The sequence below is a fragment of the Haemorhous mexicanus genome, chromosome 33, assembly GCF_027477595.1.
Source record: "Haemorhous mexicanus isolate bHaeMex1 chromosome 33, bHaeMex1.pri, whole genome shotgun sequence".
Taxonomy (NCBI): Eukaryota; Metazoa; Chordata; class Aves; order Passeriformes; family Fringillidae; genus Haemorhous; species Haemorhous mexicanus.
Genome location: NC_082373.1, coordinates 496673 through 523257, shown reverse-complemented (window position 1 = coordinate 523257; position 26585 = coordinate 496673). Strand labels below are relative to the sequence as shown.

At 50.7% G+C, this 26585-nt stretch overlaps 2 protein-coding genes across 4 annotated transcripts in view; one reads left to right on the top strand and one right to left on the bottom strand.

Moving 5' to 3' along the window:
* The window catches only part of R3HDM2 (R3H domain containing 2), a 64359-nt gene extending 47500 nt beyond the window's left edge, over positions 1-16859 (bottom strand). For 2 of the 3 annotated variants that reach the window (XM_059871735.1, XM_059871736.1), the window contains exon 1: positions 16781-16858. The gene's annotated coding sequence lies outside the window, so the exon portion shown is untranslated. Of the gene's footprint in view, positions 1-16780 lie in introns of all 3 variants that reach the window. The other variant, XM_059871737.1, reaches the window with a different exon arrangement.
* Positions 16860-16888: 29 nt separating this feature from the next.
* LOC132340704 (inhibin beta C chain-like) lies at positions 16889-20416 on the top strand. Its single transcript, XM_059871763.1, has 2 exons — positions 16889-18482; positions 19644-20416. The coding sequence occupies exons 1-2, from the start codon at positions 18104-18106 to the stop codon at positions 20384-20386; spliced, it is 1122 nt and encodes a 373-aa protein (XP_059727746.1). The 5' UTR covers positions 16889-18103; the 3' UTR covers positions 20387-20416.
* Positions 20417-26585: the final 6169 nt, after the last annotated feature.

The window sequence follows — 26585 nt, the reverse complement described above, 5'->3', positions numbered from 1 at the left end:
AAAGGATCTGGAAATGGAATCATGGAATGGTTTGGGTGGAAAGGGAACTTAAAGCCCATCTCGTTCCACCCCCCTGCTGTATTTATGAGATATATCACAGATACAATACTGTCAGAGGATTTAAGAGATTTGTGTGCTGGAGGGCTGGGGCTGTAGCTCAGGTGTGCCCAGGTAGGGCTTGAAAGGGGAGGAAGGTGAAAGAAAGGATCTGGAAATGGAACCATGGAGAGGAGCCAGCCGTGTGTCCTGCAGCCAGGTGGGTCACCAGCCTCTCCTCTCATCAGGTCTCCAGCATCACTGGGCAGTGAGGGAGGGGATTGTCCCACTCTGCTCTGGGCTCACCTTCAGTCCTGGGGGCAGTTTGGGCACCACAAAATGAAAAAGGTCTAAAGATACAGGAGAACATCAAAGGAGGGACACAGGAACGGGGAAAGGTCTGGAGGAGTTGCACAAGGAGCAGCTGAGGGCAGTTGGCTTGTTCAGCTGGAGATTCCTCAGGGGCAGCAGCTTCTCAGGAGCTGCTCTGACCTCTCTGATTTCTGCTCTCTGTGACCAGGGCCAGGACCCCAGGGAATGGCTGCAGCTGGGGCAGGCTGGAAATCAGGGCAAGGCTCTTCCCCCAGAGGGTGCTGGCACTGCCCAGGCTCCCCAGGGAATGGGCACTGCCCCGAGGCTGCCAGAGCTCCAGGAGGGCTGGCACAGCTCTGCCAGGGACGCCCAGGCCTGACCTCACTGAGGCTGCAGCAGCAGCTGCCATTGCCAGCATGCATGGCTGGGATGCACAGGTGGAAGCTCAGACAGCACCAAGGACAGGAGGAGCGCAGGGACTGCAGGGCATGGAGAGGCTGCTGCTGTGACTCAGCCTCAGGAGCTGCCAGGTACCTGCCTGTGGCGTTCTCACCCTCTGAAAAAATCCCTCTGCCCAGGATTTTTCTCCTGGGAAGCTGAGGAGCCTCAGAGAAAAGGAAAACAATTCTTATCTCATTTGCTTCTCCAGGAATTCTCTGTTTCCTTTTCACATGTGGAATGTGTTTGGGGATTGTTTACCCACAGGTGATTGTGTCACTGGGTTCTGCTCTGAGTTGTTTTGACTCACTGGCCAATCAGGGCCAGTGTGGAGACAGTCACCAGTTTTCATTATTAGCTTTTTAGCCTTCTCTAAGTATTCTTTCTCTATTCTTTAGTACAGCATTCTTTACTATAATACAGTATTATAAAGTAATAAATCAGCCTTCTGAGAGCATGGAGCCAGATCCATCATTCCTCCCTGCAAATCCAAGACCTGCCAGCATCCCAGCAGGGATCAGCGAGGACACAAACATCAGACACCCCCCAGCCCCCCAAGGACCTTCCCCAGCCCTCCCTGCCCACTCTGGTTCCGTTTCCCTCGGCTGAGGTGACACTTCCTGGGCTGGAACCATTCTCCAGCAGCACAAAGAATTTTTAATTCTATTTTAAGAAGGGCATATCCTGTGCCATTCACATTCTCTGAAAGAATTCTTTCACTCAGGATTTTTCTGCTGAGAAGCTTCAGAGAAAAATGAAAACAATTCTTGTCTCATTTGCTTCTCCAGTGCTGTGCTCATGTGGAATGAGTTTGGGGATTGTCTACCCACAGGTGATTGTTCCATTGCATTCTGCTGTGAATTGTTTTGACTCTTTGGCCAATTACAGCCAAGCTGGGACTCTGGAAAGAGTCACAAGTTTTCATTATTATCTTTTCAGCATTTAGTAACTATCTTGTCTGCATTCATTAGGCAGTACAGTATTTTTTAACATATGATAGTATTATAAAGTAATAAATTAACCTTCTAAAAACATGGAGTCAGACCCATCATTCCTGCCCTGCAAACACAATACCTGTTTCCCTCAGCTGAGGTGACATTTCCCAGGCTGGAACCATCCTGCAGGCAGCACAAAGAATTTTTAATTCCACTTTCTATTTTAAAAAAAGGGCCTTTCCATTCAAAGAGGTGCATTCATGATCATGGCAACCACTCCCTCCCTGACTATCCCAGCATCAACCACCCCCAGATCCAGAGGGTCCAGCCTGGCCTGTGACCCCTCCAGGCCCTCTCCAAGCTGGGTCTGGCTTGGTGTGGGAACCCAGGACATTCCTCTGACTGCCCTGGGTGGTTTGAGACCCTGGCAGGGGGCTCAGAGACCTTGGCACAGAGCCCAAGACCCCTGTGCCTTTGACTTAGCCCTTGGAAAAAACAATTACCAACCTTTATATGAAGAATCACAAGTCAAAAGAGTTGAAGTAGAATAATAGTTAGTTGGTCACGGGGTGAAAAATTGATTTTTGGGGTTTTAGAATGGGGGCTTGGGGTCCCAAGAGGGAGGGATTTGGGCATGCCTTGTTCTTCTTTCTTCTTCCTAGCCTCCATTTTCTGGGTGATGGTGGCACTTCTGGATTGGTTTAGAGTAGAAGCTCACTGTCTAACACAGGTGATAGGTATTGGAAAGTAATTGTAAATAGTGTACATGCAGTTTTTAGTATAAAAAGATAACACCACCTCTGAGGTGGTCAGTGTGCCATGAACCAACGTGCTGGACACACCTCAGCAGGTCAGAGAAAGAATGTTTTAGATAATAAAGAATAAAGAACCTTGAAAACCACAGCTGAAGAATCCTGACTCCTTCTTCCATCTCGGGGCTGGGCAAAAGAGACTCCCAACACCTCGGGGTCATCTTGACCACAGAAACCCCAAGAGCTCTGTCTGCCAGCCCAGCTCCCACAGACAGGAGACACGGTGTCCTGGGGTGACAAGGAAGGGAGGTTTTGGGGAGGTTGTGGTCAAATCAGTGCTCAGATTTGAATATTGGCACCTGGTGTGGCCACTGAAGACATGGACACACTTCTGGGAACAAAGGGGTTAAAAGCAGAGAACTCCAGGGGAACTCTTGATTCTGGTCTGTGAAAGAGGTCAGGTTTTCATTCTGAGTTCTGTGTGTGTTCCTTTTCACACATTGGAGTTAATCAAGTTTATTTTTCCTTTATTCCTAAGCTGGAGCCTGCTTTGCTCTGTTCCTGATCCCACCCCACAGCAGCCATGTGTGATGTCAGCTCATGGCACACTGACCACCTTGGGCTGGTGTTCACTTTTATACTAAAAACCACCTGTACTTTATTTACTACAATGTTCCAATACCTGTCACCTGTGTTAGACAGTCTGTCTCCACTCTAAACCAATCTAAAAGTGCCACCACCACAGCAGAAGATGGAGGAGAAGATGGAGGAGAAGATGGAGGAGAAGATGGAGGAGAAGATGGAGGAAATGGAGGACGAGACAAAGATGAAGATGAAGAAGGAGGAGGAAGAGGAGAGGACACACCCAGATTCCTCCATCTTGCCTCCTGAACCTCCATTCTAAACCCCCAAAATTCTGCATTTTCACCCTGTAACAAATTCACTGTCATTCTGCTCAGACTCTTGTGGTTTGTAACTCCTGGCACAAAGCTGGTATTTGTTTCCAGCCCTTGGGGTGGTGTTCGTTTTCTATACCTTGAATTATGTGTACTTTATTTACAATAATGTTCCATCCCTATTCACCTATGTTAGACAGTCTGTCTCTACTCTAAAACAATCCAGAAGTGCCACCATCACAGCAGAAGATGGAGAGGAAGATGGAGAGGAAGATGATGGAGAGGAAGATGATGGAGAGGAAGATGGAGGAGAGGACATGCCCAGATTCCTCCATCTTGCCTCCTGAACCCCCATTCTAAACCCCAAAATTCTGCATTTTCACCCTGTGATAAATTCACTATCATTCTACTCAAGCTCTCGTGGTTTGTACCTCCCCACACAAAGCTGGTAATGGTTTCCATGGGCTAAAATCCAAGGCACAGGGGTTTTTGATTTCTCTTTCTAGCACTGAGTATGGATCTTTGACTTGTCTTTTCAGCATTCAGTATCTTTCCTGTATTCATTAGTATAGTATTTGTTAATATATGATGCTATAATTAATTTACTGTTATATGGAGGGCTTGGGAAGGTCCTTGAGGGGCTGGCTGGTGTCTGATGTTCGTGCCCTGGACCCCCGTGGCAGGGAGGAATGATGGATCTGACTCTGTGATAGTACAGCTAATACATCATGGTATAGATTTAATATCTGACAGTCTGACTCTATGACAGTATAGTTAACATAGCATAGACTCTATGATAGTATATTTAATATATGATAGTTTGACTATGATAGTATATTTAATATATCACAAACTCTACCATAGTATAGGTAATAAATGATAGTCTGACTATGATAGTATATTTAATATATCATAGACTCTATGATAGTACATTTAATGTATGATAGTTTGACTATGATAGTATATTTAATATATGATAGTTTGACTATGATAGTATATTTAATATATGATAGTTTGACTATGATAGTATATTTAATATATCACAAACTCTACCATAGTATAGGTAATAAATGATAGTCTGACTATGATAGTATATTTAATATATCATAGAGTCTATGATAGTATATTTAATATATGATAGTTTGACTATGATAGTATATTTAATATATGATAGTTTGACTATGATAGTATATTTAATATATCATAGACTCTACCATAGTATAGTTAATATATGATAGTCTGACACTATGATAGTATATTTAATATATCATAGACTCTATGATACTATATTTAATATACGATAGTTTGACTCTATGATGGTATAGTTAATATATGATAGTCTCTCTGATAGTATATTTAATATATCATAGACTATGATAGTATATTTAATATATGACAGTCTGACTCTATGACAGTATATTTAACATATGATAGCCTGACTCTATGATAGTATATTTAATATATGACAGTCTGACTATGATAGTATATTTAATATATCATAAACTCTCTTATAGTTTATTTATTTAATATATCATAGACTCTAAGGTAGCATATTTAATATATGATAGTCTGACTCTATGATAGTATATTTAATATATCTGATAGTATATTTAATATATCATCGAATTTATGATAGCATATTTAATATATGATAGTCTGACTCTGATAGTCTATTTAACATATCATAGACTCTCTGATAGTATATATAATATATGATAGTTTGACTATATGATAGTATATTTAATAGATCTGATAATATATCTAATATATCATAGAATTTATGATAGTATATTTAATATATGACAGTCTGACTATGATAGTATATTTAATATATCATAAACTCTCTTATAGTTTATTTATTTAATATATCATAGACTCTAAGATAGCATATTTAATATATGATAGTCTGACTCTATGATAGTATATTTAATATATCTGATAGTATATTTAATATATCATCGAATTTATGATAGCATATTTAATATATGATAGTCTGACTCTATGATAGTATATTTAATAGATCTGATAATATATTTAATATATCATAGAATTTATGATAGTATATTTAATATATGATAGTCTGACTCAATGGTAGCATATTTAATATATGACAGTCTGACTCTATGACTGATAATATATTTAATATATGATAGTCTGACTATATGATAGTATATTTAATATATCATAGACTCTATGATAGTATACTTAATATATGACAGTCTGACTCTATGACAGCATATTCAATATATGATAGTCTGACTCTGATAATTTATTTAATATATGATAGTCTAACTATGATAGTATATTTCATATATCATAGAGTCTATGATAGCATATTTAATATATGATAGTCTGACTCTCTGATACTATATTTAATATATCACAGACTCTCTGATAGTGTATTTAATATATCACAGACTCTCTTTTAGTTTATTTAATATATCACAGACTCTCTGATAGTATATTTAATATACGAAGGTCTCTGAGCCCCTGCCAGGGTCGGGAGCCATCCAGGGCAGCCAGAGGAATGTGCTGGGCTCCCCCAGCCCCGTTTGCCAGGAACCAAAGGTGTCAATGGCCCGGGACAGACCCGGGGCAGGGCAAACGCGGCGGGCTCCGCTCAGCTCCGTCCCCATGAATAATTCAGCAGCAGCAATGCCGCAGTACAGAGCGCAGCCAGGTTTGAACCAGACCGGGAGCTGCTCCATGGGTGCAGGAAGGGAGGAGAGGGGGGCCAGCTGCACCCCCAGCCGGGCACGGGGCACAGCCCCTCTGAACTGGGATTGAACCCAGCAGAATTCACAGCCCCTCTGAACTGGGATTGAACCCAGCAGAATTCACAGCTCCTGAACAGGGATTGAACCCAGCAGAATTCACAGCCCCCCTGACCTGGGGATTGAACCCAGCAGAATTCACAGCCCCCCTGACCTGGGGATTGAACCCAGCAGAATTCACAGCCCCTCTGACCTGGGGATTGAACCCAGCAGAATTCACAGCCCCTCTGAACAGGGATTGAACCCAGCAGAATTCACAGCCCCTCTGAACTGGGATTGAACTCAGCAGAATTCACAGCCCCTGACCAGGGGATTGAACCTAGCAGAATTCACAGCCCCTCTGAACAGGGGATTGAACCCAGCAGAATTCACAGCCCCCCTGACCAGGGGATTGAACCCAGCAGAATTCACAGCCCCTGAACAGGGATTGAACCCAGCAGAATTCACAGCCCCCCTGACCTGGGGATTGAACCCAGCAGAATTCACAGCCCCTGACCAGGGGATTGAACCCAGCAGAATTCACAGCCCCTCTGAACTGGGACTGAACCCAGCAGAATTCACAGCCCCCCTGACCAGGGGATTGAACCCAGCAGAATTCACAGCCCCTCTGAACAGGGATTGAACCCAGCAGAATTCACAGCCCCCCTGAACTGGGATTGAACCCAGCAGAATTCACAGCCCCCTGACCTGGGGATTGAACCCAGCAGAATTCACAGCCCCCCTGACCTGGGGATTGAACCCAGCAGAATTCACAGCCCCCCTGACCTGGGGATTGAACCCATCAGAATTCACAGCCCCTCTGACCAGGGGACTGAACCCAGCAGAATTCACAGCCCCCCTGACCTGGGGAATGAACCCAGCAGAATTCACAGCCCCTGAAGAGGGATTGAACCCAGCAGAATTCACAGCCCCCCTGACCTGGGGATTGAACCCAGCAGAATTCACAGCCCCCCTGACCAGGGGATTGAACCCAGCAAAATTCACAGCCCCTCTGAACTGGGACTGAACCCAGCAGAATTCACAGCCCCTCTGACCAGGGGATTGAACCCAGCAGAATTCACAGCCCCCCTGAGCTGGGACTGAACCCAGCAGAATTCACAGCCTCTCTGCACAGAGGGTTCCCTGGATTGAACCCAGAATTCACAGCCCCCCTGACCTGGGGTTCCCTGGATTGAACCCAGAACTCACAGTCCCCCTTTCCTGTGGTTCCCTGGATTGAACCCAGAACTCACAGCCCCCCTTTCCTGTGGTTCCCTGGATTGAACCCAGAACTCACAGCCCCCCTTTCCTGTGGTTCCCTGGACTGAACCCAGAACTCACAGCCCCCCTTTCCTGTGGTTCCCTGGATTGAACCCAGAACTCACAGCCCCCCTGACCAGGGTTTCCCTGGATTGAACCCAGAACTCACAGCCCCCCTTCCCTGGGGTTCCCTGGACTGAACTCAGCAGAGCCCCGGGCTGGGTCCTGCCCTGGGGAGCCCCAGCAGGAGGGAGGGGATGTGGGGGAGAGCCCAAAGCAGCCCCAGGCAGCTCGACCTGCACCCAGAACAGCACAGGAGTCCCAGTGTTCTACCCAAAATTCTGGCTAAATATAGAGAAATATTACATGTGTTTATAAATATATATAAGTATAAAATCAATATAAAATATAAAATCAATATAAAATATAAAAATGAAAATAAACTTTAAAAATTAATCTAAATATAAATATATATTTTTATAAATATGTATATATATAATTAAAATTAAAATACAGAAATAACATATATAAAATATAAAAATAAAAATATAATACCTATTTAAAGTATAAAAATAATAATATAAATATATATAATATATATAAAAGTATTAAAATTAAGGAAATATATAAAAATAATATAAATATATAATATACATAGAAATGTTAAATTAAAATATAAAAATAATATCAATATTAAATATATAAAAAATATAAATATAGAAATATATAAAAATAAAAATATATTTAAATATAGGATTAGTATAAATATAAAATATATTTAAATATATAAATATATATAAAATGTAAAAATAAAAATGTAAAAATTAAAATTAAAATGTAAAAATAAGATCTATACCACAAATATATAAAATATATAAATATAAAAATAGAAATATAAAAATTTAAAATAATATAAATATAATATTCAATAAATCTATTAAAATAAATAATAAAATATAAAATAATATAAATTTATACAAATATATTAAAGATAAATATTAAAATATAAACTAAAAATTAACATATAAAATAATGGAAATATAAAATATACTAACATATAAAACAAAAATAACTATTTAAAACATAAAAATTCAAATACAGAAATAATATAAATCTATAGAAAAATCTACTTACACAATCTAGCCATGAAACCGTTCCAGGATCACCCCACAAACTCCACTCCCAAAACCATTCAGGATTCCATCACCCTCCTGCACCCTGAAAACCCCAAAGTCACCCGAGTTTGTGCTGCCCTAAAATACCCATTGCCACTAAGGAGAAAGCACAGAGTGAGATTTTATAAAGAAAAATAAAACTGGATCATGTACAGGTAATTAAAAACCTAATCACTCTGGATTTAGAGGTTTTCCAAGGATTTTTTTGGGTTTTCCCAAAAAAAACACGAAAATAAATCCTGGTTTCCCAAGGATTTGTGAGATGGAAAATTGCCACTAATATGAAAATACAGAGTGAGTTTTTATAAAGAAAAATAAAATTATATCATGTACAGGTAATTAAAAACATAATCACTCTGGATTTAGAGGTTTTCCATAAATATTTTTGGGTTTTCCCAATAAACTCAAAAATAAATCCTGGTTTCCCAAGGATTTGTGAGATGGGATAATTGCCATCAATAAGAAAATACAGAGTGAGTTTTTATAAGGAAAAATAAAATTGTATAGAAAATACAGAGTGAGTTTTTGTAAGGAAAATAAAATTAAAAACCTACTAACTCCAGACTCAGAGTTATTATTTTTGAGTTTTCCCAACAAACACATAACTAAATCCCAAGATTTGTGAGATGGGAAGCTGCCACTCATGAGAGGAGCTTTAAGGTCCCTCCCAAGCCAAAACTGGAATTTTTGGACTCCTGGGATCCCAAATTCCCTGGGCAAAGGGAGTTGCTCTCTCCCAGTCCCATCCCAGGGGGAATTTGGGATTTTTCCTTGTTCTGGGAAGCTCAGTGAGGGCTTCAGGTCCATCCAGGCAGTGCCAAGGAGAACAAATTCTGCCCTGAATTCCATGTCTGAATCCAACCTGGGGGAGAGAAAACCCCCAAATTTTGCCATTTTTGGGTCAAAGCTCCTGCTCCTCTGAAGCCAGGGAAGCAGGAAGCACAAAATCAATTTCCTCATGGAATCCCCTGCCTGAAGCCTCCCTAAGAAAGCTCAATTTCAGGAAAACACCTGCCCAAACAAAGTGGATTTTGTGTCTAAACTCAGCTCAGAAATTGATTCCTCAAAGAAAAAAAAAATATGTCAAAGCAAGAGCAAAAATTGAAAAATTTCATTAAAAAAACCAAACCTTAAGGGAGGTGCTGTGCTGAGCAGGCTGGGCCTGCCCACCCTCGGTCAGCCCCAAAATCCTGCAATGCTCTGGAGGAAGGAGCAGCAGGGACTCAGCCTGCAGCACCCACAGCTCCTGCTGCCCCTCCTGGAGCTCCTGCATGCACAGCCTGGGGATCCTGGGGCTGATGGGCACCAGGGCTGTGCCCTCAGCCAGGCTGCCAGGCAGGGATGGATCCCCTTCTTCTTCTTCTTCCCCACTCCCTTTCCCCTTCCTCGTCCCCTTTCCCTTCTTTTCCCCTTCTTCTTCTTCTTCCCCTCCCCCTTTTTCCTTTTCCTTCCTCATCCCCTTTCCCCTTCTTCTTTCCCTTTTCCTTCCTTGTCCCCTTTCCCTTCTTCTTCCTTTTCTTCTTCCCCTTCCTTTTTCCTTTCCCGTCTTCTTCCCTTTCTTCTTCTCCTTCCTTCTTCTTCCCTTTCCCTTCCACTTCTTCTTCCCCTTCCCCTCCTTTCTTCTTCCCTTTCCCCTTCTTCTTCTTCCCCTCCCCTTCTTCTTTTTCCTTCCCCATCCCCTTTCCATTTTTACTATTCCTTTCCCTTTCCCCTTCTCTTCCACTTCCCCACTCTGTTTCCCCTTCCTCGTCCCCTTTCCCTTCTTTTTCCCCTTCTTTCCCTTCCCTTTTTCCTTTTCCTTCCTCATCCCCTTTCCCTTTCTCCTTCCCCTTCTTCTTCTCCTTCTCTTCCCCCCCTTTCCTTTCCCTTTCTCTTCTCCTTTTGCCTTCTTTTTCCCCTTCTCCTTTTTTCTTTTTTCTTTCTCTTACCCTTTCCCTTTTTCCTTCCTCTTCTCCTTTCCCTTCTTTTTCCCCTTCTTCCCCTTTCCCTTCTTTTTCCCCTTCTTCCCCTTTCCCTTCTTTTTCCCCTCCTTCTTCTTCCCCTTTCCCTTCTTTTTCCCCTCCTTCTTCTTCCCCTTTCCCTTCTTTTTCCCCTCCTTCTTCTTCCCCTTTCCCTTCTTTTTCCCCTCCTTCTTCTTCCCCTTTCCCTTCTTTTTCCCCTCCTTCTTCTTCCCCTTTCCCTTCTTTTTCCCCTCCTTCTTCTTCCCCTTTCCCTTCTTTTTCCCCTCCTTCTTCTTCCCCTTTCCCTTCTTTTTCCCCTCCTTCTTCTTCCCCTTTCCCTTCTTTTTCCCCTTCTTCTTCTTCCCCTTTCCCTTCTTTTTCCCCTTCTTCTTCTTCCCCTTTCCCTTCTTTTTCCCCTTCTTCTTCTTCCCCTTTCCCTTCTTTTTCCCCTTCTTCTTCTTCCCCTTTCCCTTCTTTTTCCCCTTCTTCTTCTTCCCCTTTCCTTTCTTTTTCCCCTTCTTCTTCTTCCCCTTTCCCTTCTTTTTCCCCTTCTTCTTCTTCCCCTTTCCCTTCTTTTTCCCCTTCTTCTTCTTCCCCTTTCCCTTCTTTTTCCCCTTCTTCTTCTTCCCCTTTCCCTTTCTCCTTCCCCCTCTCTTCCCCATTTCTCTTCCTCTTCCCCTCTCCCTTCCCCTTCCTGTTCTTTCCCTTCCCTTTCTTCTTCTCCTTTCCCTTCTTTTTCCTCTCCCCCTTCCCCTCTCCCTTTTTCCCTTCTCCTTTCCCTCCCCCTGCCCCTCTTTTTCCCCAGGCTGAGCCCCCACAGCTCCCTCAGAACTCTCCAGATCCTTCTCCTGCTGCTCCAGCCCTTCCCAGGCTCCCCTGTGCTCCTCCAGATCCACTCCAAGGCACCTGCAGGTCTCTCACCTCTCCAAATCTTGACCAAACACCGACAAAAAACCCAAAATCCATCCTTAAAACAAAAATAAAAATATTCAGACCACATAGGAGCTGAATCCAGCTGTCCCACACTTTTGTTTCTGCCACAAACACAAACTCACCAACACTTCCCACTCTTTATTCCCTTGGAAAACAAACCCACTGTGAGTTCTGCCCCTGCAGCCATGGTGAGAGGCTCAGGATCATCCCAACAGGTATAAAACATTTCAATTTGGGTTTCAAGCTCTGCTGGAGCCTTTGGATCCAAGCACAAATGGTTTCTTTGGGAAGAATTCAAGGCAAGAAAAGCACCTTGGCACAGGAATGCAGGGAAAGCACCAGCAGCCCTGAATATTGGCAATTTCAGTTTATTCAGTTTCTCTTCAGCCAAAACAAAAAAAAAAAAAAAAATAAAAGCCTTTTGAAAAGTCTTCAAGGTGCCAAGCTGTGTTCCCTGCTCCAAAATCCCTTGGGAATAACTCACTGAGTGACTGAGGTGGGAGAAGAGCTCCCAAAGCTGCTCTGGAGGTTTGGACACTGATCCCTCTGTGGTGCCCCTGGGGCAGCCACCTCCTCCTTGCAAACAATTAAAACCCAATCAATTTATCCCAATCGATCTGGTTTTTAATTCATGTTAGATGAGACAACGAGGCTGGGGCTGGGAGCAGTGGTTTAGGCACCTCCAAGGGGTGATTTAGGCACCTTCCCCCCCAAACCCAGGGGTTTGGAATAGCAGCACTGCCACCAAATTAAATTTAGCAACACAAATGGCAGCAGGGCTAAAAGGGGAACTCGCTGCCAAGGGGGGATCCGGTGTCACAGCTGAAAGGAGGGGCTGGCCCTGGCTGCTCTCCACTGCTCCTGAGCCCCAGGGGCTGCTCCTCCCTCAGGAATTCATTCAAAAAAACAAAAAAAGAAAACAGGAGCTTCTTCCCCACCCAGGTCAGTCCCTCCAACCAGGAATCCTGCAATGGGTTGGGTTGGAAGGGATTTTAAAGCTCAAAACTTTAAAGCTTTAAAGCTTAAAGTTGCACCAGCCCTGCTCCAAGGTCTGTCCAACACTGGACACCTCCAGGCAGCTGCAATTCCTTCCAGCCCTCCTCTTATTTCTCTTTCAACAATATTTAATTCTATGGCATTTCTAAGTTAGCATTTTTCATCTCAAGGTTTGTACACAGGTTTGGAGAATTGGAGAATTCTCTACAAATTCATTTCCCACACTTGGAAATTCACCCAAAAAAAAGAAAACAGCAGCTCCCTCCCCATCCAGGTCAGTCCCTCTGATCTGGGATCCTGCAATGGGTTGGGTTGGGAGGGAATTAAAGCTCATCCAGTTGCACCAGCCCTGCTCCAACCTGGCCCTGGACACCTCCAGGGATCAGTAATTCCTTCCAGCCCTTCCTCTTATTTCTCTTTCAACAATGTCTGGTTTATTCCATTTCTAAGTCACCATTTTTATCTCAAGGTTTGTACACAGATGCACACCGTGTGAGCTTTCTGTTAGCTTTGGAGAACTCTCTACAAATTCATTTCCCACACTCAGAAATTCACCCAAAAAAAGAAAACAGCAGCTCCCTCCCCATCCAGGTCCGTTCCTCTGACCAGGGAACCCTGCAATGGGTTGGATTGGGAGGGAATTAAAGCTCATCCAGTTGCACCAGCTCTGCTCCAACCTGGCCCTGGACACTTCCAGGGATCAGTAATTCCTTCCAACCCCTCCTCTTATTTCTCTTTCAACAATATTTAATTCTATGGCATTTCTAAGTTAGCATTTTTTATCTCAAGGTTTGTGTACAGGTTTGGAGAATTGGAGAATCCTCTATAAATTCATTTCCCACATTCAGAAATTCACCCAAAAAAAGAAAACAGCAGCTCCCTCCCCATCCAGGTCAGTCCCTCTGATCTGGGATCCTGCAATGGGTTGGGTTGGGAGGGAATTAAAGCTCATCCAGTTGCACCAGCCCTGCTCCAACCTGGCCCTGGACACCTCCAGGCAGCTGCAATTCCTTCCAGCCCTTCCTCTTATTTCTCTTTCAACAATGTCTGGTTTATTCCATTTCTAAGTCACTATTTTTATCTCAAGGTTTGTACACAGATGCACACCGTGTGAGCTTTCTGTTAGCTTTGGAGAACTCTCTATAAATTCATTTCCCACATTCAGAAATTCACCCAAAAAAAGAAAACAGCAGCTCCCTCCCACATCCAGGTCAGTTCCTCTGACCAGGGAACCCTGCAATGGGTTGGGTTGGGAGGGAATTAAAGCTCATCCAGTTGCACCAGCCCTGCTCCAACCTGGCCCTGGACACTTCCAGGGATCAGTAATTCCTTCCAGCCCCTCCTCTTATTTCTCTTTCAACAATATTTAATTCTATGGCATTTCTAAGTTAGCATTTTTTATCTCAAGGTTTGTACACAGGTTTGGAGAATTGGAGAATTCTCTATAAATTCATTTCCCACACTTGGAAATTCACCCAAAAAAAGAAAACAGCAGCTCCCTCCCCATCCAGGTCAGTCCCTCTGATCTGGGATCCTGCAATGGGTTGGGTTGGGAGGGAATTAAAGCTCATCCAGTTGCACCAGCCCTGCTCCAACCTGGCCTTGGACACCTCCAGGCAGCTGCAATTCCTTCCAGCCCTTCCTCTTATTTCTCTTTCAACAATGTCTGGTTTATTCCATTTCTAAGTCACCATTTTTATCTCAAGGTTTGTACACAGATGCACACCGTGTGAGCTTTCTGTTAGCTTTGGAGAACTCTCTATAAATTCATTTCCCACATTCAGAAATTCACCCAAAAAAAGAAAACAGCAGCTCCCTCCCCATCCAGGTCAGTTCCTCTGACCAGGGAACCCTGCAATGGGTTGGATTGGGAGGGAATTAAAGCTCATCCAGTTGCACCAGCTCTGCTCCAACCTGGCCCTGGACACTTCCAGGGATCAGTAATTCCTTCCAGCCCCTCCTCTTATTCCTCTTTCAACAATATTTAATTCTATGGCATTTCTAAGTTTGCATTTTTTATCTCAAGGTTTGTGTACAGGTTTGGAGAATTCTCTATAAATTCATTTCCCACATTCAGAAATTCACCCAAAAAAAGAAAACAGCAGCTCCCTCCCACATCCAGGTCAGTTCCTCTGACCAGGGAACCCTGGAATGATTTGGATTGGGAGGGAATTAAAGCTCATCCAGTTGCACCAGCCCTGCTCCAGCCTGGCCTTGGACACTTCCAGGGATCAGTAATTCCTTCCAGCCCCTCTTCCAGTGACACCAGGAATAAATAATTCCTGTGAGCCTCAGCATTCCCCACCCCAGCAATCCCAAATCCTCAGTCCACAGTTTCCCAGGGATTACAGCAGTGTGGAATTCCCACTCTGGACCTTTTTTGGTTTTTTTGCCAAAAATCCCCCTTGTTTTTCCCAACAGTGCAGAATAACAAAACCATTCCAGGAGCAGAGCTGCTGGAACAGCTCCTGAGCTGATCCAGGCTGGCATTCAGAGGATCCCTGCAGCACCAGGGCAGTGGGATTAGGCTGAGGGAAAATCTCAGGATTAAGAAGCACCTCAGGGAGATCTCGGATGAGGGGAGGGAGGTGGAGCCCAGGTTGGAGCCAGGGAACCCCAGTGGAAGGCAGGAATTTTTAATTAATTGAAATTAAATCGTTCAGGAAGGAGCACCCAGGATTCTGGGCATGTTTCTTCTCAGGGCCCACCAGCTCCAGCAGAAGCTCAGAAGCAGAAACTTCCACCAGCACACTTCTAACAGACCCGAGGATGCTTTAATTAACACTTTAATTACCATCAACTCCTGCCAGGGGACAGAAACAATTCTGACCCTCAGCACAAATTCCTGCAGGTGCCAAAGCCAGAATCCCTGGGAGGATTTAAACCAAAAAAACCCAAAAAAACCCCACAAACTTCCACCAGCACATTTCTAACAGAGCCAGTGATGCTTTAATTAATACTTTAATTAACACTTTAATTGCCATCAACTCACCTACAACACCTCCTACCAGGGGACAACTCTGACCCTCAGCCCAAATTCCTTCAGGTACCAAAACCAGAACCCCCGAGAAGAATTAAACCAAAAAACCCCACAAATTTCCACCAGCACATTTCTAACAGACCCAGTGATGCTTTAATCAACACTTTAATTGCCATCAACTCCTGCCAGAGGACGGAACCAACTCTGACCCTCAGCCCAAATTCCTGCAGGTGCCAAAGCCAGAATCCCTGGGAAGATTTAAAGGATTTAAACCAAAAACCCCCAAAAATTTGCACAAAATTCCACCAGCACATTTCAAACAGACCCGAGGATGCTTTAATTAACACTTTAATTACTACTTTAATTACCAGGGGACAACTCTGACCCTCAGCCCAACTTCCTGCAGGTGCCAAAGCCAGAATCCCTGGGAAGATTTAAAGGATTTAAACCAAAAACCCCCCAAAATTCGCACAAAATTCCACCAGCACATTTCAAACAGACCCGAGGATGCTTTAATTAACACTTTAATTACCAGGGGACAACTCTGACCCTCAGCCCAACTTCCTGCAGGTGCCAAAGCCAGAATCCCTGGGAGGATTTAAACCAAAAAAGACCCAAAATCGCTTTCTGAGGGATCCCATCAGCACAGACCCCTCCAAACCTGCACCCTCCCTCCTGCTGGGAGATCCCAGGCTGGGAATAATTCCCGGGAAAAGCGGAATCACCTCCAGGAGAAGCATTTCAGAGCAAATACGTTGTGCGTGAGGACACCGGAGCATCATCCGCGCCCCCGGTACCGGCAGCTCCCACCTGCGGCTCCCGGGCTCCCCGGGCATCGCCCCCGGTGCCCGCGGCTCCGGCTCCACGTGCTCCGCTAACGGGCCCGGGAAAGCGGCTCCATGAGAGCGCTGCGGGCACCGCCGGGAGCAGCGGAGAGCGGGCACCGAGACGGGCACGGCGGGAACCGGAGCCCGAGAGGGGCAGGGCAAGAACCGGACCCGGAGATGGGACGGAGCCGGACAGGAACCGGGGCCGGACGGGAACCGGACCCCGAGAGCGGCACGGAAGGAACCGGATCCCGAGAGATGAGACCAAGAACCGGACCTCGAGAGCGGCAGGAACCGGATCCAGCACGGAGCGAGCCCGAGAGGGGCAGCCCCGGGCCGGGAACCATCGCCGGGCCGGGAACCATCGCCGGGAACCATCCCCGGGAACCATCGCCGGGAACCATCGCCGGCAGCAGCCCCGGGCCGGGAACCACCCCCGCGGCGGAAGGAGCGGGCACCCCGCGGGAGGGTCCCCGCCGTGCCCGGTGCCCCGCGATCGCCCCGTTACCCCCAGCCCCGCTCCCCCCGCCGCCCCCGCCGCACTTACCGGGACCGGGCCGCGCCGGGCCGGGCCCTGCGCCGCGGGGCCGCCGCCGCCACCCCGGGCCGGGCCGAGCCTGGGCCAGCCCTGCGGGATGGGCAGGATGGGGATGGGGAGGGAGGGGGAGGGGAGGGTAACCGGAACGGGGAAAAACGGGAAAGAAACGGGGAAAAAAAAAAAGGGAAAGAGGAGGCGGCCCCTCCCCCGCGGCGTGCGCGCTGCGTCAACGCGCCGTGCGCGCTGCGTCATCATCCTGCGCCCGCGCGCCCGCGTTGCTGTGGCAACCGGAGGGACGCTACGCGCCGGGGATGGCGGGAAGGGGGTGGGGCGCCCCCTGGCGGCGCGGAGGGAGAGACGGGGGCGCCTTTGGTGGAGAGGGGCGGGATACTGGGCGGGGTTATGGCCAGGCTCCGCCCATAACGTGTGGCTCCGCCCTCCTCGCGTGCAGGAGTTCGGCTCCGCCCCTTCGGGGGTCCCGGATGGCCCGAGGTCCTCCGTCCGCGGGGGTCCCGAATTCACCAGGGATCACACATGTCCCTGGGGGTCCCACAAATCCCCGAGGATCCCAAATTCACAGGGACCCCACAGCTCCCGGGGATCCCAAATTCCCCAGGGGTCCCACATGTCCCCAGTGGCTCCCAATTTCCCAGGGATCCCACATTTCCCCGGGGATCCCAAATTCCCCATGGATTCCCCATCCCCGGGAACCCCACATCTCTGGACACCCCTCATTCCCAGGGATCCCTCATCGCCCCATGGATCCCCTATCCACAAGGGTCCCTCATCCCCCAGGGAACCCCCACCCCCCTGGAATTCCCTTCCTCTGAGTATCCCCCACTGGTCGGGATCTCCCATCTCCAGATATCTCCAAAGACCCCTCGACCGCCCCAAAATCCCCCTTCTCTGAGCATCCCCGACCTCCAGAGATCCCTCCAAACCCTCGGGGATCCCCCATCCAGAATCCCCCCGGTGTTCCCGGGAAACCCCACCAGGTCTCTGCCCGTGCACCGGGCCGGGATGGGACCGAAGTGACACCGGGGTGACACCGGGGTGGCACCGATGTTCCCCCCGGGCAGCAGCAGCACCGTCGGCCCGGCTCCACCTTAACCGGAGCGGCCGCTCCGCTCTGCCCGGGCGGCTCCGGCGGAGCTCGGGGGCGTTTATCTCGCCCGGGATCAGCCAATATTTGTGGCCACGTCAGGAGAACGAGCCCATCCTCGCCCCGTCAGTCCAGTTCTACCCCCTGCTCCTCTCCCTGCTCCCGGCGCTGCCGCTGCCTCTCCCGTTCTGCTGCTCGGACGCTGCCGGGAGTCCCCCGCTGTCACCTCGATGTCGCTCACCGTGGCTCTCCTTCTCCTGAGCCTCGCACGGATGGCCGCTGCCAAGGGCGAGTGGTGCCCGGCCTGCGGGGTGGCCGCGCTGGCCCCCGGGGCTCAGCGGGACGCGCTCCTGGCTCTGGCCAAGCGGAGCATCCTGGCCAAGCTCCGGTTACCGGGCAGGCCCAGCGTGCCGCAGCCGCCGTCCCGGGGCTCGCTGCTCACCGCGCTCCGCACGATGCTGCGGGACGGGGCCGCCACCCCCGGGATGCTCCGGGACGGGGCCGCCACCCCCGGGATGCCCCGAGACGGCACCGCCACCCCCGGGATGCCCCGGGACGGCCGCGGGACGGGGCTGCAGGAGTACGAGATGCTGAGTTTCGCTGAGTCAGGTGAGTGCGGATCCGCGTCCTGCGGGTGGGGGGCACCGGGGGAAGGAGGGAAGGGAGGAGGGAGGTGCAGGGCAGAGCCGGGACGTGCAGCGGGATGCGGGAACGCTGCTGCTGGGAGGTGAGAGAGCTCCCGAAGCTGCCCAGATGGAACAGCAGGGCTGGCAGGGTGGCAGACGTGCTGCTCTATCGTGTCACCTGTGTCCCGCTTGGGCTGAACCCTCCCCCTTGCGCTGGAGGTGAAGGGGTCACATGGCCACATTTTCCGAAATTTTTAGCCTCGATTTTCTGTCAGCTCATAGCATGTGGTTGGAGCTGCACGGCTCACTGTGCCTCCACATCCCACCCGGAGCAGCGGGGGCCTCATTTCACTCTGGAATCTGCTGCTTCTGGGAGGAGAAAACTCCCCAAAACACACTCAGAGCCCCTTTCAGTACCTCCATGGGCTCCAGGAGAGCTGGAGAGGGATCCTGGACAAGGGTCTGGAGTGCCAGGACAAGGGGGGATGGCTTCACTTTGGAAAAGAGGAGATTTAGATGGGATTTTGGGAAAAAACTCCTCCCTGTAAGGGAGTTGTCCAGAGAAGTTGCCCCATCCTTGGAAGTGTCCAAGGCCAGGCTGGAGGAGGCTTGGAGCAACCTCGAGTAGTAAAAGGTGTCCCTGCCACGGCAGGGGTGTGTCACTGTGGTGTTTCATGAAAAATCCCCTCGCCAGGATTTCTTCTCCTGGCAGGATGAGAAGCCTCAGCTGCTCCATGTTTTGCTCCTCTGGAATGTGATTTGGAGAATTGTTCACCCAGCGTGTGAATTGTTTTTAATTAATGGCCAATCCCAGTCCAGCTGTGTCAGACTCTCTGGTCAGTCACAGGTTTTTATTGTCATTCTTGTCTAGACTTTGATGTCTCCTTTCTCTTTCTTTAGTATAGTTTTAGTATATAATCTTCATATAATATGATATGAAATGATATGGTGTAATATAATATAATATAATAATATAATGCAATATAATCATATCATATCATATCACAAAATAATAAATCAGCCTTCTGAGAACCTGGAGTCATTTCTCATCTCTCAGCTGGTCCTGGGGACCCTCCCACCACCACAGGGGTGGGACAGGATCAGTCCCCTCTTCACTCCTGACTCTCCTCTTGCTTCTGCGCAGGGTCCTCCACTTCCCACAGCGTCCACCTGCATTTCCGCTTCTCCCAGGAGGTGGCCAGAAGCAGTGACATCCAGCAGGCCACCCTGTACCTGTTCTGGGCATCCCCTGGCGGCGGGGCACAGCGTGTCACCGTCAGGCTCCTGCAGCCAGACCCAGCGGGACCAAACCTGACGGTGACCGGCGAGACGCGGCTGGAGGTGCAGAGACCCGGCTGGACCACGCTGGACGTCGGAGCAGCCGTGCAGAGCCTCTTCACCCAGGACACCCCACGGCTCACGGTGCAGCTGGAGGTGCCGGAGGGCTGGGGGTCCCCTCTGCCACCCCACCCCAGCGATTCCCACTGGCCATTTGTGGTGGCCCGAGCCCAGGCCAGGACCCCTCACCGCGTCCGCCGGCGCGGCGTCGATTGCGGCGCGGACTCGAGGATGTGCTGCCGCCAGGAATTCTTTGTGGATTTCAAGGAGATCGGCTGGGAGGATTGGATCATCCAGCCCGAGGGGTACCACATGAATTACTGCTCGGGGCTGTGCCCGCTGCACATGGCCGGCATTCCCGGCCTCGCCGCCTCCTTCCACACCGCCGTCCTCAACCGCATCAAGGCGGCGAGCGCGGCGGCGGCCGTGGATTCCTGCTGCGTTCCCACCCAGCGCCGGCCCCTCTCCCTGCTCTACTACGATCGCGACAGCAACATCGTCAAGACCGACATCCCCGACATGATCGTGGACTCCTGCGGCTGCACCTGAGCGCTGCCGGAGAGGGTGGGAGGGCGGGACGCGGCGGGACGGGGCCGCCTCTTCCCGGCTGGGAGGGAGGAGCTCGGCCGGGGGGGTTTCTCCTCCCGCGGGTGGTGCCGAGTGTGCGAATCCCCTCCTCTCTCATTTCCCACACGGCCCTTTCCCCCCTCGGATCTGTCCGTGGGCTCCTGTCACAGCCCCTCAGACCGGCTCCTGATGGAGTCCTGATGGACTGACTGATGGACTGAGGGACTGACAGACTGACGGACTGACTGATGGACTGACCGACTGAGGGACTGACAGACTGACGGACGACTGATGGACTGACAGACTGATGGACTGACGGACTGACAGACTGATGGACTGACTGATGGACTGACGGACTGACGGATTGACTGATGGACTGACAGACTGATGGACTGACGGACGGACTGACTGACTGATGGACTGAGGGACTGAGGGACTGACAGACTGACGGACTGACTGATGGACTGACAGACTGATGGACTGACGGACTGACTGACGGATGGACTGACTGATGGACTGAGGGGCTGAGGGACTGACGGACTGACTGACGGATGGACTGATGGACTGATGGACTGACAGACTGATGGACTGAGGGACTGACGGACTGACAGACTGATGGACTGAGGGACTGAGGGACTGACGGACTGACGGACTGATGGACTGAGGGACTGAGGGACTGACGGACTGACGGACTGATGGACTGATAGACTGACAGACTGAGGGACTGAGGGACTGAGGGACTGACGGACTGACAGACTGATGGACTGAGGGACTGAGGGACTGACGGACTGACAGACTGATGGACTGAGGGACTGACGGACTGACAGACTGATGGACTGAGGGACTGAGGGACTGAGGGACTGACGGACTGACAGACTGATGGACTGAGGGACTGAGGGACTGACGGACTGACAGACTGATGGACTGAGGGACTGATGGACTGACAGACTGATAGACTGATGGGCTTCTCCTGCTGCAGAGCCCACAGCAGAAGAAGCCCTGCTCCCCTCTGCCATCCCAGCCCAAGGTCCTGGTGTGCCCTGGGTGCTGCTACACCAGCCCAGGACCCACCAGTGGCCACCCTGGGCTGCTGGGGCTGGCCAGGACAGAGGGCAGGGGTCACCCCCGTGGCCCCACCTAGGTGGGCACCAGGCTGAGCAGGGAGAGGAAAGGGAAATCCATCCCAGTCTCCCTATCCAGCACCCCAGCTGCTGGTGTTCAATAAAGGCTCCCAGTGGTGTGTGCACGTCTGTGCCCTGTCACTCACTGGCACATCTTCCAGTGCTCCTGGCACGGGCAGCCCTGGGGTGGCACAGGACAGACCCATTCTGGCATTGCAGACCCGGGCAGTGGGACCGGGCCTGTCCCCACTGCTCCCAAAGCCCCCCATGCTGCCTTTCCCAGGGGGGCAGAACCCCAAATTCATCCCAGCCAGATCCAGGGTGTAGCGTGGGACCCCCCTGGACACAAGTGGTCTGTAATTCCCACCAGGAATTTGCTTGAGCCAAATCCCCCATTCCACCAAAAGCCCCTGAATTTGGCCATCCCTGTCCCAAACCAGGACAGAACTGAGAAATTCCTTTTCCTTTTGAAGTGGACGGATTTAGGGGCAGCTTCAGCACCCAGAATCCCCCCCAGCCCCCAGTTCCTCCACTGCAGAGCATCCCCTGGGCTCATCCCTGGCCCTGTGCCCCTTGCCAGCGTGGTGACAGCGAAGTGGGACATGTCAGGGCCGTGAGAGCAGGGGACAAAGGGCGGCTCCGACACCTCTGCCCCATTACGTAACCGGGTTCGGGTTTCTCCACCCCTCCCCACGTGTCCCCTGTGTGCCAGGGCTGGAAAAGAGGGGAGGTCTCGGGGCTTCTGCTGCTCAGAGGGACCCGAGGTGTGTCAGAAAGTCTCTTTTCCCAGCCCAGCGATTGAAGAAGGAGTCAGAGCTCTTCTGGTCTCATTCTCAAGGATGTATTGTTTCTTATCTCTAAAATTTTTTCTCCTGTCCAGCTGAGGTCCGTTCAGCAGGACAGACAGAGGTACTCTGAGGCCCTCAGGGTGGTGTTATCTTTTTATATAAAAACTATGTGTACTTTATTTACAATAACTTCCCAATCCCTATCACCTCTGTTAGACAGTGAGCTTCCACTCTAAACCAACCCAAAAGTGCCACCATCACTCAGAAGATGGAGGCCAAGAAGAAGAAGGAGAAAGGCTGGACACACCCAGATTCCTCCATCTAGCCCTCTGAGCCCCCATTCTAAAAACCCCAAAAAATCTATTTTTTCACCCCGTGACAAACTAATTATTATTCTACTCAGACTTTGGTGGCTTGCAGATCCTCATCTAAGGTTGGTAACTTTTTCCATGGGTCACAACCAAAGGCACAGGGGTCTTGGGCTCTGTGCCAGCATCTCTGAGCCCCCTGGCAGGGGTCCTGGCAATCCAGGACAGCCAGAGGGATGTCCTGAATTCTGACAGGGGAAAGGTGCTGGGGTGGGGTATTTGGGAGGCAGGGAGTGCTGGGGTGACACCCGAGGGGTGACTTCAGCTTTAGGGTCCACCCTGCACGTGTTGACAACCAGTGATGGCTGATCCAGGTGGGGAGAGGGTCAGCAGAGGGAGGAGATGGTGTCAGAGCCTCTCCCCAGCCAGCTTTGCATCCACTGCCACTCCAGGATGATGAGCCATGAGCAGCTCTGCTGGAGCCAGGGCAGGATGCAGATTGTCCCAAGAGGAGCCAGGAGCAGGTGGCAGTGCTTGGCCAGGTGCACACACCCTGCAGCAGGTGCTCCCATGGGGCCCCAACAGAATGGGGACCCCCACGTCCCCTGCCAGGTCACCTCAGTCCTGCAGCTCCAAGGGTTGACAACTGACCCCAGAGGCTGGGACAGAGCTGATCCAGGTGGGGAGAGGCCCAGAAGAGTGAGGAGGAACTCTCAGACCTTCTCCCCATCCAGCTGCTCATCCTGCCCCTGCTCCAGGAGCAGCGAGCCACCAGCCATGAGCAGCCCAGCTGGAGCAGGGGTGGGCTGTCCTGGAGGGCTGGTGACACTGGGGAAGGGATGGAAGGGATGGAAGGGACACAAACTTGTGGCAGTTTGTCACACATCCTCCACCTGCCCTGCTGGAGCAGGGGTGGGCTGTCCTGGAGGGCTGGTGACACTGGGGAAGGGATGGAAGGGATGGAAGGGACACAAACATGTGGCAGTTTGTCACACATCCTCCCAGCAGCCCTGCTGGAGCAGGGGTGGGCTGTTCTGGAGGATTGGTGACACTGGAGAAGGGATGGAAGGGACACAAGCAGCTTGTCACACATCCTCCACCTGCCCTGCTGGAGCAGGGGTGGGCTGTCCTGGAGGGCTGGTGACACTGGGGAAGGGACGGAAGGGACACAAACATGTGACAGCTTCTCTCACACCCTCCCACCAGCCCACCTGGAGCAGGGATGGGTTGTCCTGGAGGGCTGGTGACACTGGGGAAGGGATGGAAGGGCCACAGGTGCGTGACAGCTTGTCACACATCCTCCCACCAGCTCACCTGGAGCAGGGATGAGTTGTCCTGGAGGGCTGGTGACACTGGAGAAGGATGGAAGAGATGGAAGGGCCACAGGTGTGTGACAACTTGTCACACATCCTCCAACAGCCCACCTGGAGCAGGACTGGTGACACAGGGGAAGGGATGGAAGGGATGGAATGGCCGCAAGCATGTGGCAGTTTGTCACACATCCTCCCAGCAGTCCTGCTGGAGCAGGGGTGGGCTGTCCTGGACGATTGGTGACACCAGGGAAGGGGTGGAAGGGCCACAAGTGTGTGACAGCTTGTCACACATCCTCCCACCTTCCCTGCTGGAGCAGGGACCCCCACCTCCCCGGATCCAGGTGTCCCAGGGGAAGGGAGGAAGGCTCAGGGATCGATCCCGTCTGGGATCCAAGGCCGCTTGCGCAAACCCAGAGAGGGTTTGGTGTTTGTTTTATCCCTTCTTTTTCCAACGCCTCGTTTCACTGTCTATATTTATTGAACAAACAACTTCCCTGGAGCCAGTGCCAAGCTTCCTGGGATGCAGCAGCTGTGGGCACACGGGGAAGGGACAGGAGAGCCCTTGGCTGGTCCTGCGGCCCTAGAGACCCCTCAGCTCAAGCAGCACAGCCCTGAGATGCTGAGCTGAGGTTTGTCCCACTCCCATAGGAAAGAGGCACCCGAACCCTTCCTCACCCCAGCACGGCTCAGGAATTCCAAAGTGGCTCTTCCCATGGAGGATGAGGAGGGTGCAGTCAGGGAAGAGTGATCCTTCCTCCCTGCCATGGCTCCGTGCTCTGCTGGTGTCCCCTGATCTCCCAGGGGGCTTTGGGAGGGGCGGCTCAGGCCCAGGGCTGGGAGATTGTCCTGATGGGACCAGTGAGGCCAGTGGGGAGCCCACCCTGCAGCCCCCAGCAGTGCCACAGCAGTGCCATGGGGACGTGGCATCCATGGAATCAATCCAGATGTGACAGATGGGGACAGACACGATGTCCCCTTGGTCTCCACTCCAGGAGGGGACAGAGGTGCTGGAAGGAGCCTTTGCCAGAATCAACAGCCCCCGAAGCAAAGGTCCAAGCACACTGTGCCAAGTGCCCCCTGGGCAGCTCCAGCTCCCAGGAGGGGTGGGAATTTCTAACAGTCTCTTCCCTTGCCTTGAAAAGAGTTAATGTTTAATTCCCAGTCCCATGGCCCATTCCCAGCCAGTGCCACCACTGTGGGGACTGGTGCTCTTCCCCAAGGAAACAACAGAGCCAGAGGAAACAGCCTCAAGCTGCTTCAGGAGAGGTTTAGATTGGGGATTAAGGAAATTCTCACCATGGAAAGAGTGGCCAAGCCTGGAATGGGTTGCCCAGGGCAGTGGTGGAGTCACCATCCCTGGAAATGTTCAAAAATATCTGGATGTGGCAGCTGGGGACGTGGTTTAGTGGTGGCCTTGGCTGTGCTGGGTGAATGGCTGGGCTCAATGATGCAGGTTTTTCTAATTTATTCCATGATTCCATGATTAATTCCATGAGCCACGCTCAGGTGCTGCTGCACAAACTCTTGGGGGGTCCTGGCTTGGCCCGGCCGTTGTCACCTCCAGGTCAGGTCACCAGGTGCCACATTCGCCCCAACGGCCACGGGGTCAGAGGCCCCAGGAGCCATGTGTGCACCTGGTGCCAGGCCCAGGGGGACCTTGGGGGGTATTTTGGTCAGGTCAGTGCCTGGGCTTTGCTTTCTGGGAACCGCTTAATCAACAACACAGTTATGCAATGGGTGCAAGAGCTCCGCGCTCACCCCTGCCCCAGATCCAGGGGCCGGAGCGTGCCGGGGGGCACGAGCTCAGAGGGGCTGCCATGGGATGCTCTTACCAAGCTGGAGGTGCTCTGGGGGCTCATGGGGTGCTGCCCCACACAGAGGCATCCAGGCAGGTCCAACAGGGTTAATCCCTTTGGGGAGACCCTGCTCGCAGCCAGGGTGGCTGTTCTGGAGATGCCTCTTCTGTCACACTTTGTCTCCTGTTTCTGCTGTGCCACAGCCCCAACCCTGGCTCTGGGGGCTGGCAGGGATGGGGGAATGCAGCACAGCTGGGGATGGGATGCTCTTACCAAGCTGGAGGTGCTGTGGGGTGCTGCCCCACGCAGAGGGATCCAGGCAGGTTCAGCAGGGTTAATCCCTTTGGGGAGACCCCGCTCAGAGCCAGGGTGGCTGTTCTGGAGAGTGTTTATCTGAGAGATGAGAGAGTTCTCAACTGTTTTCCCACATTGTGTCTCCTGTTTCCTGCTGTGCCACAGCCCCATCCCTGGCTCTGGGAGCTGGCAGCGATGGAGCAATGCAGCACAGATGCTCTTACCAAGCTGGAGGTGCTCTGGGGGTTCATGGGGTGCTGCCCCATGCAGAGGGATTCAGGCAGGTCCAACAGGGTTAATCCCTTTGGGGAGACCCTGCTCGCAGCCAGGGTGGCTGTTCTGGAGAGTGCCTCATCCATTTTTCCAGACTGTGTTTCCTGCTGTGCCACGGCCCCAGCCTTGGCTCTGGGGGCTGGCAGGGATGGGGGAATGCAGCACAGATGTTCTTACTAAGCTGGAGGTGCTCTGAGGGTTCATGGGGTGCTGCCCCATGCAGAGAGATCCGGGCAGGTTCTTTGGGCAGACCCACCTCACAGCCTGGAATGGAGGGTGGGTGTTCTG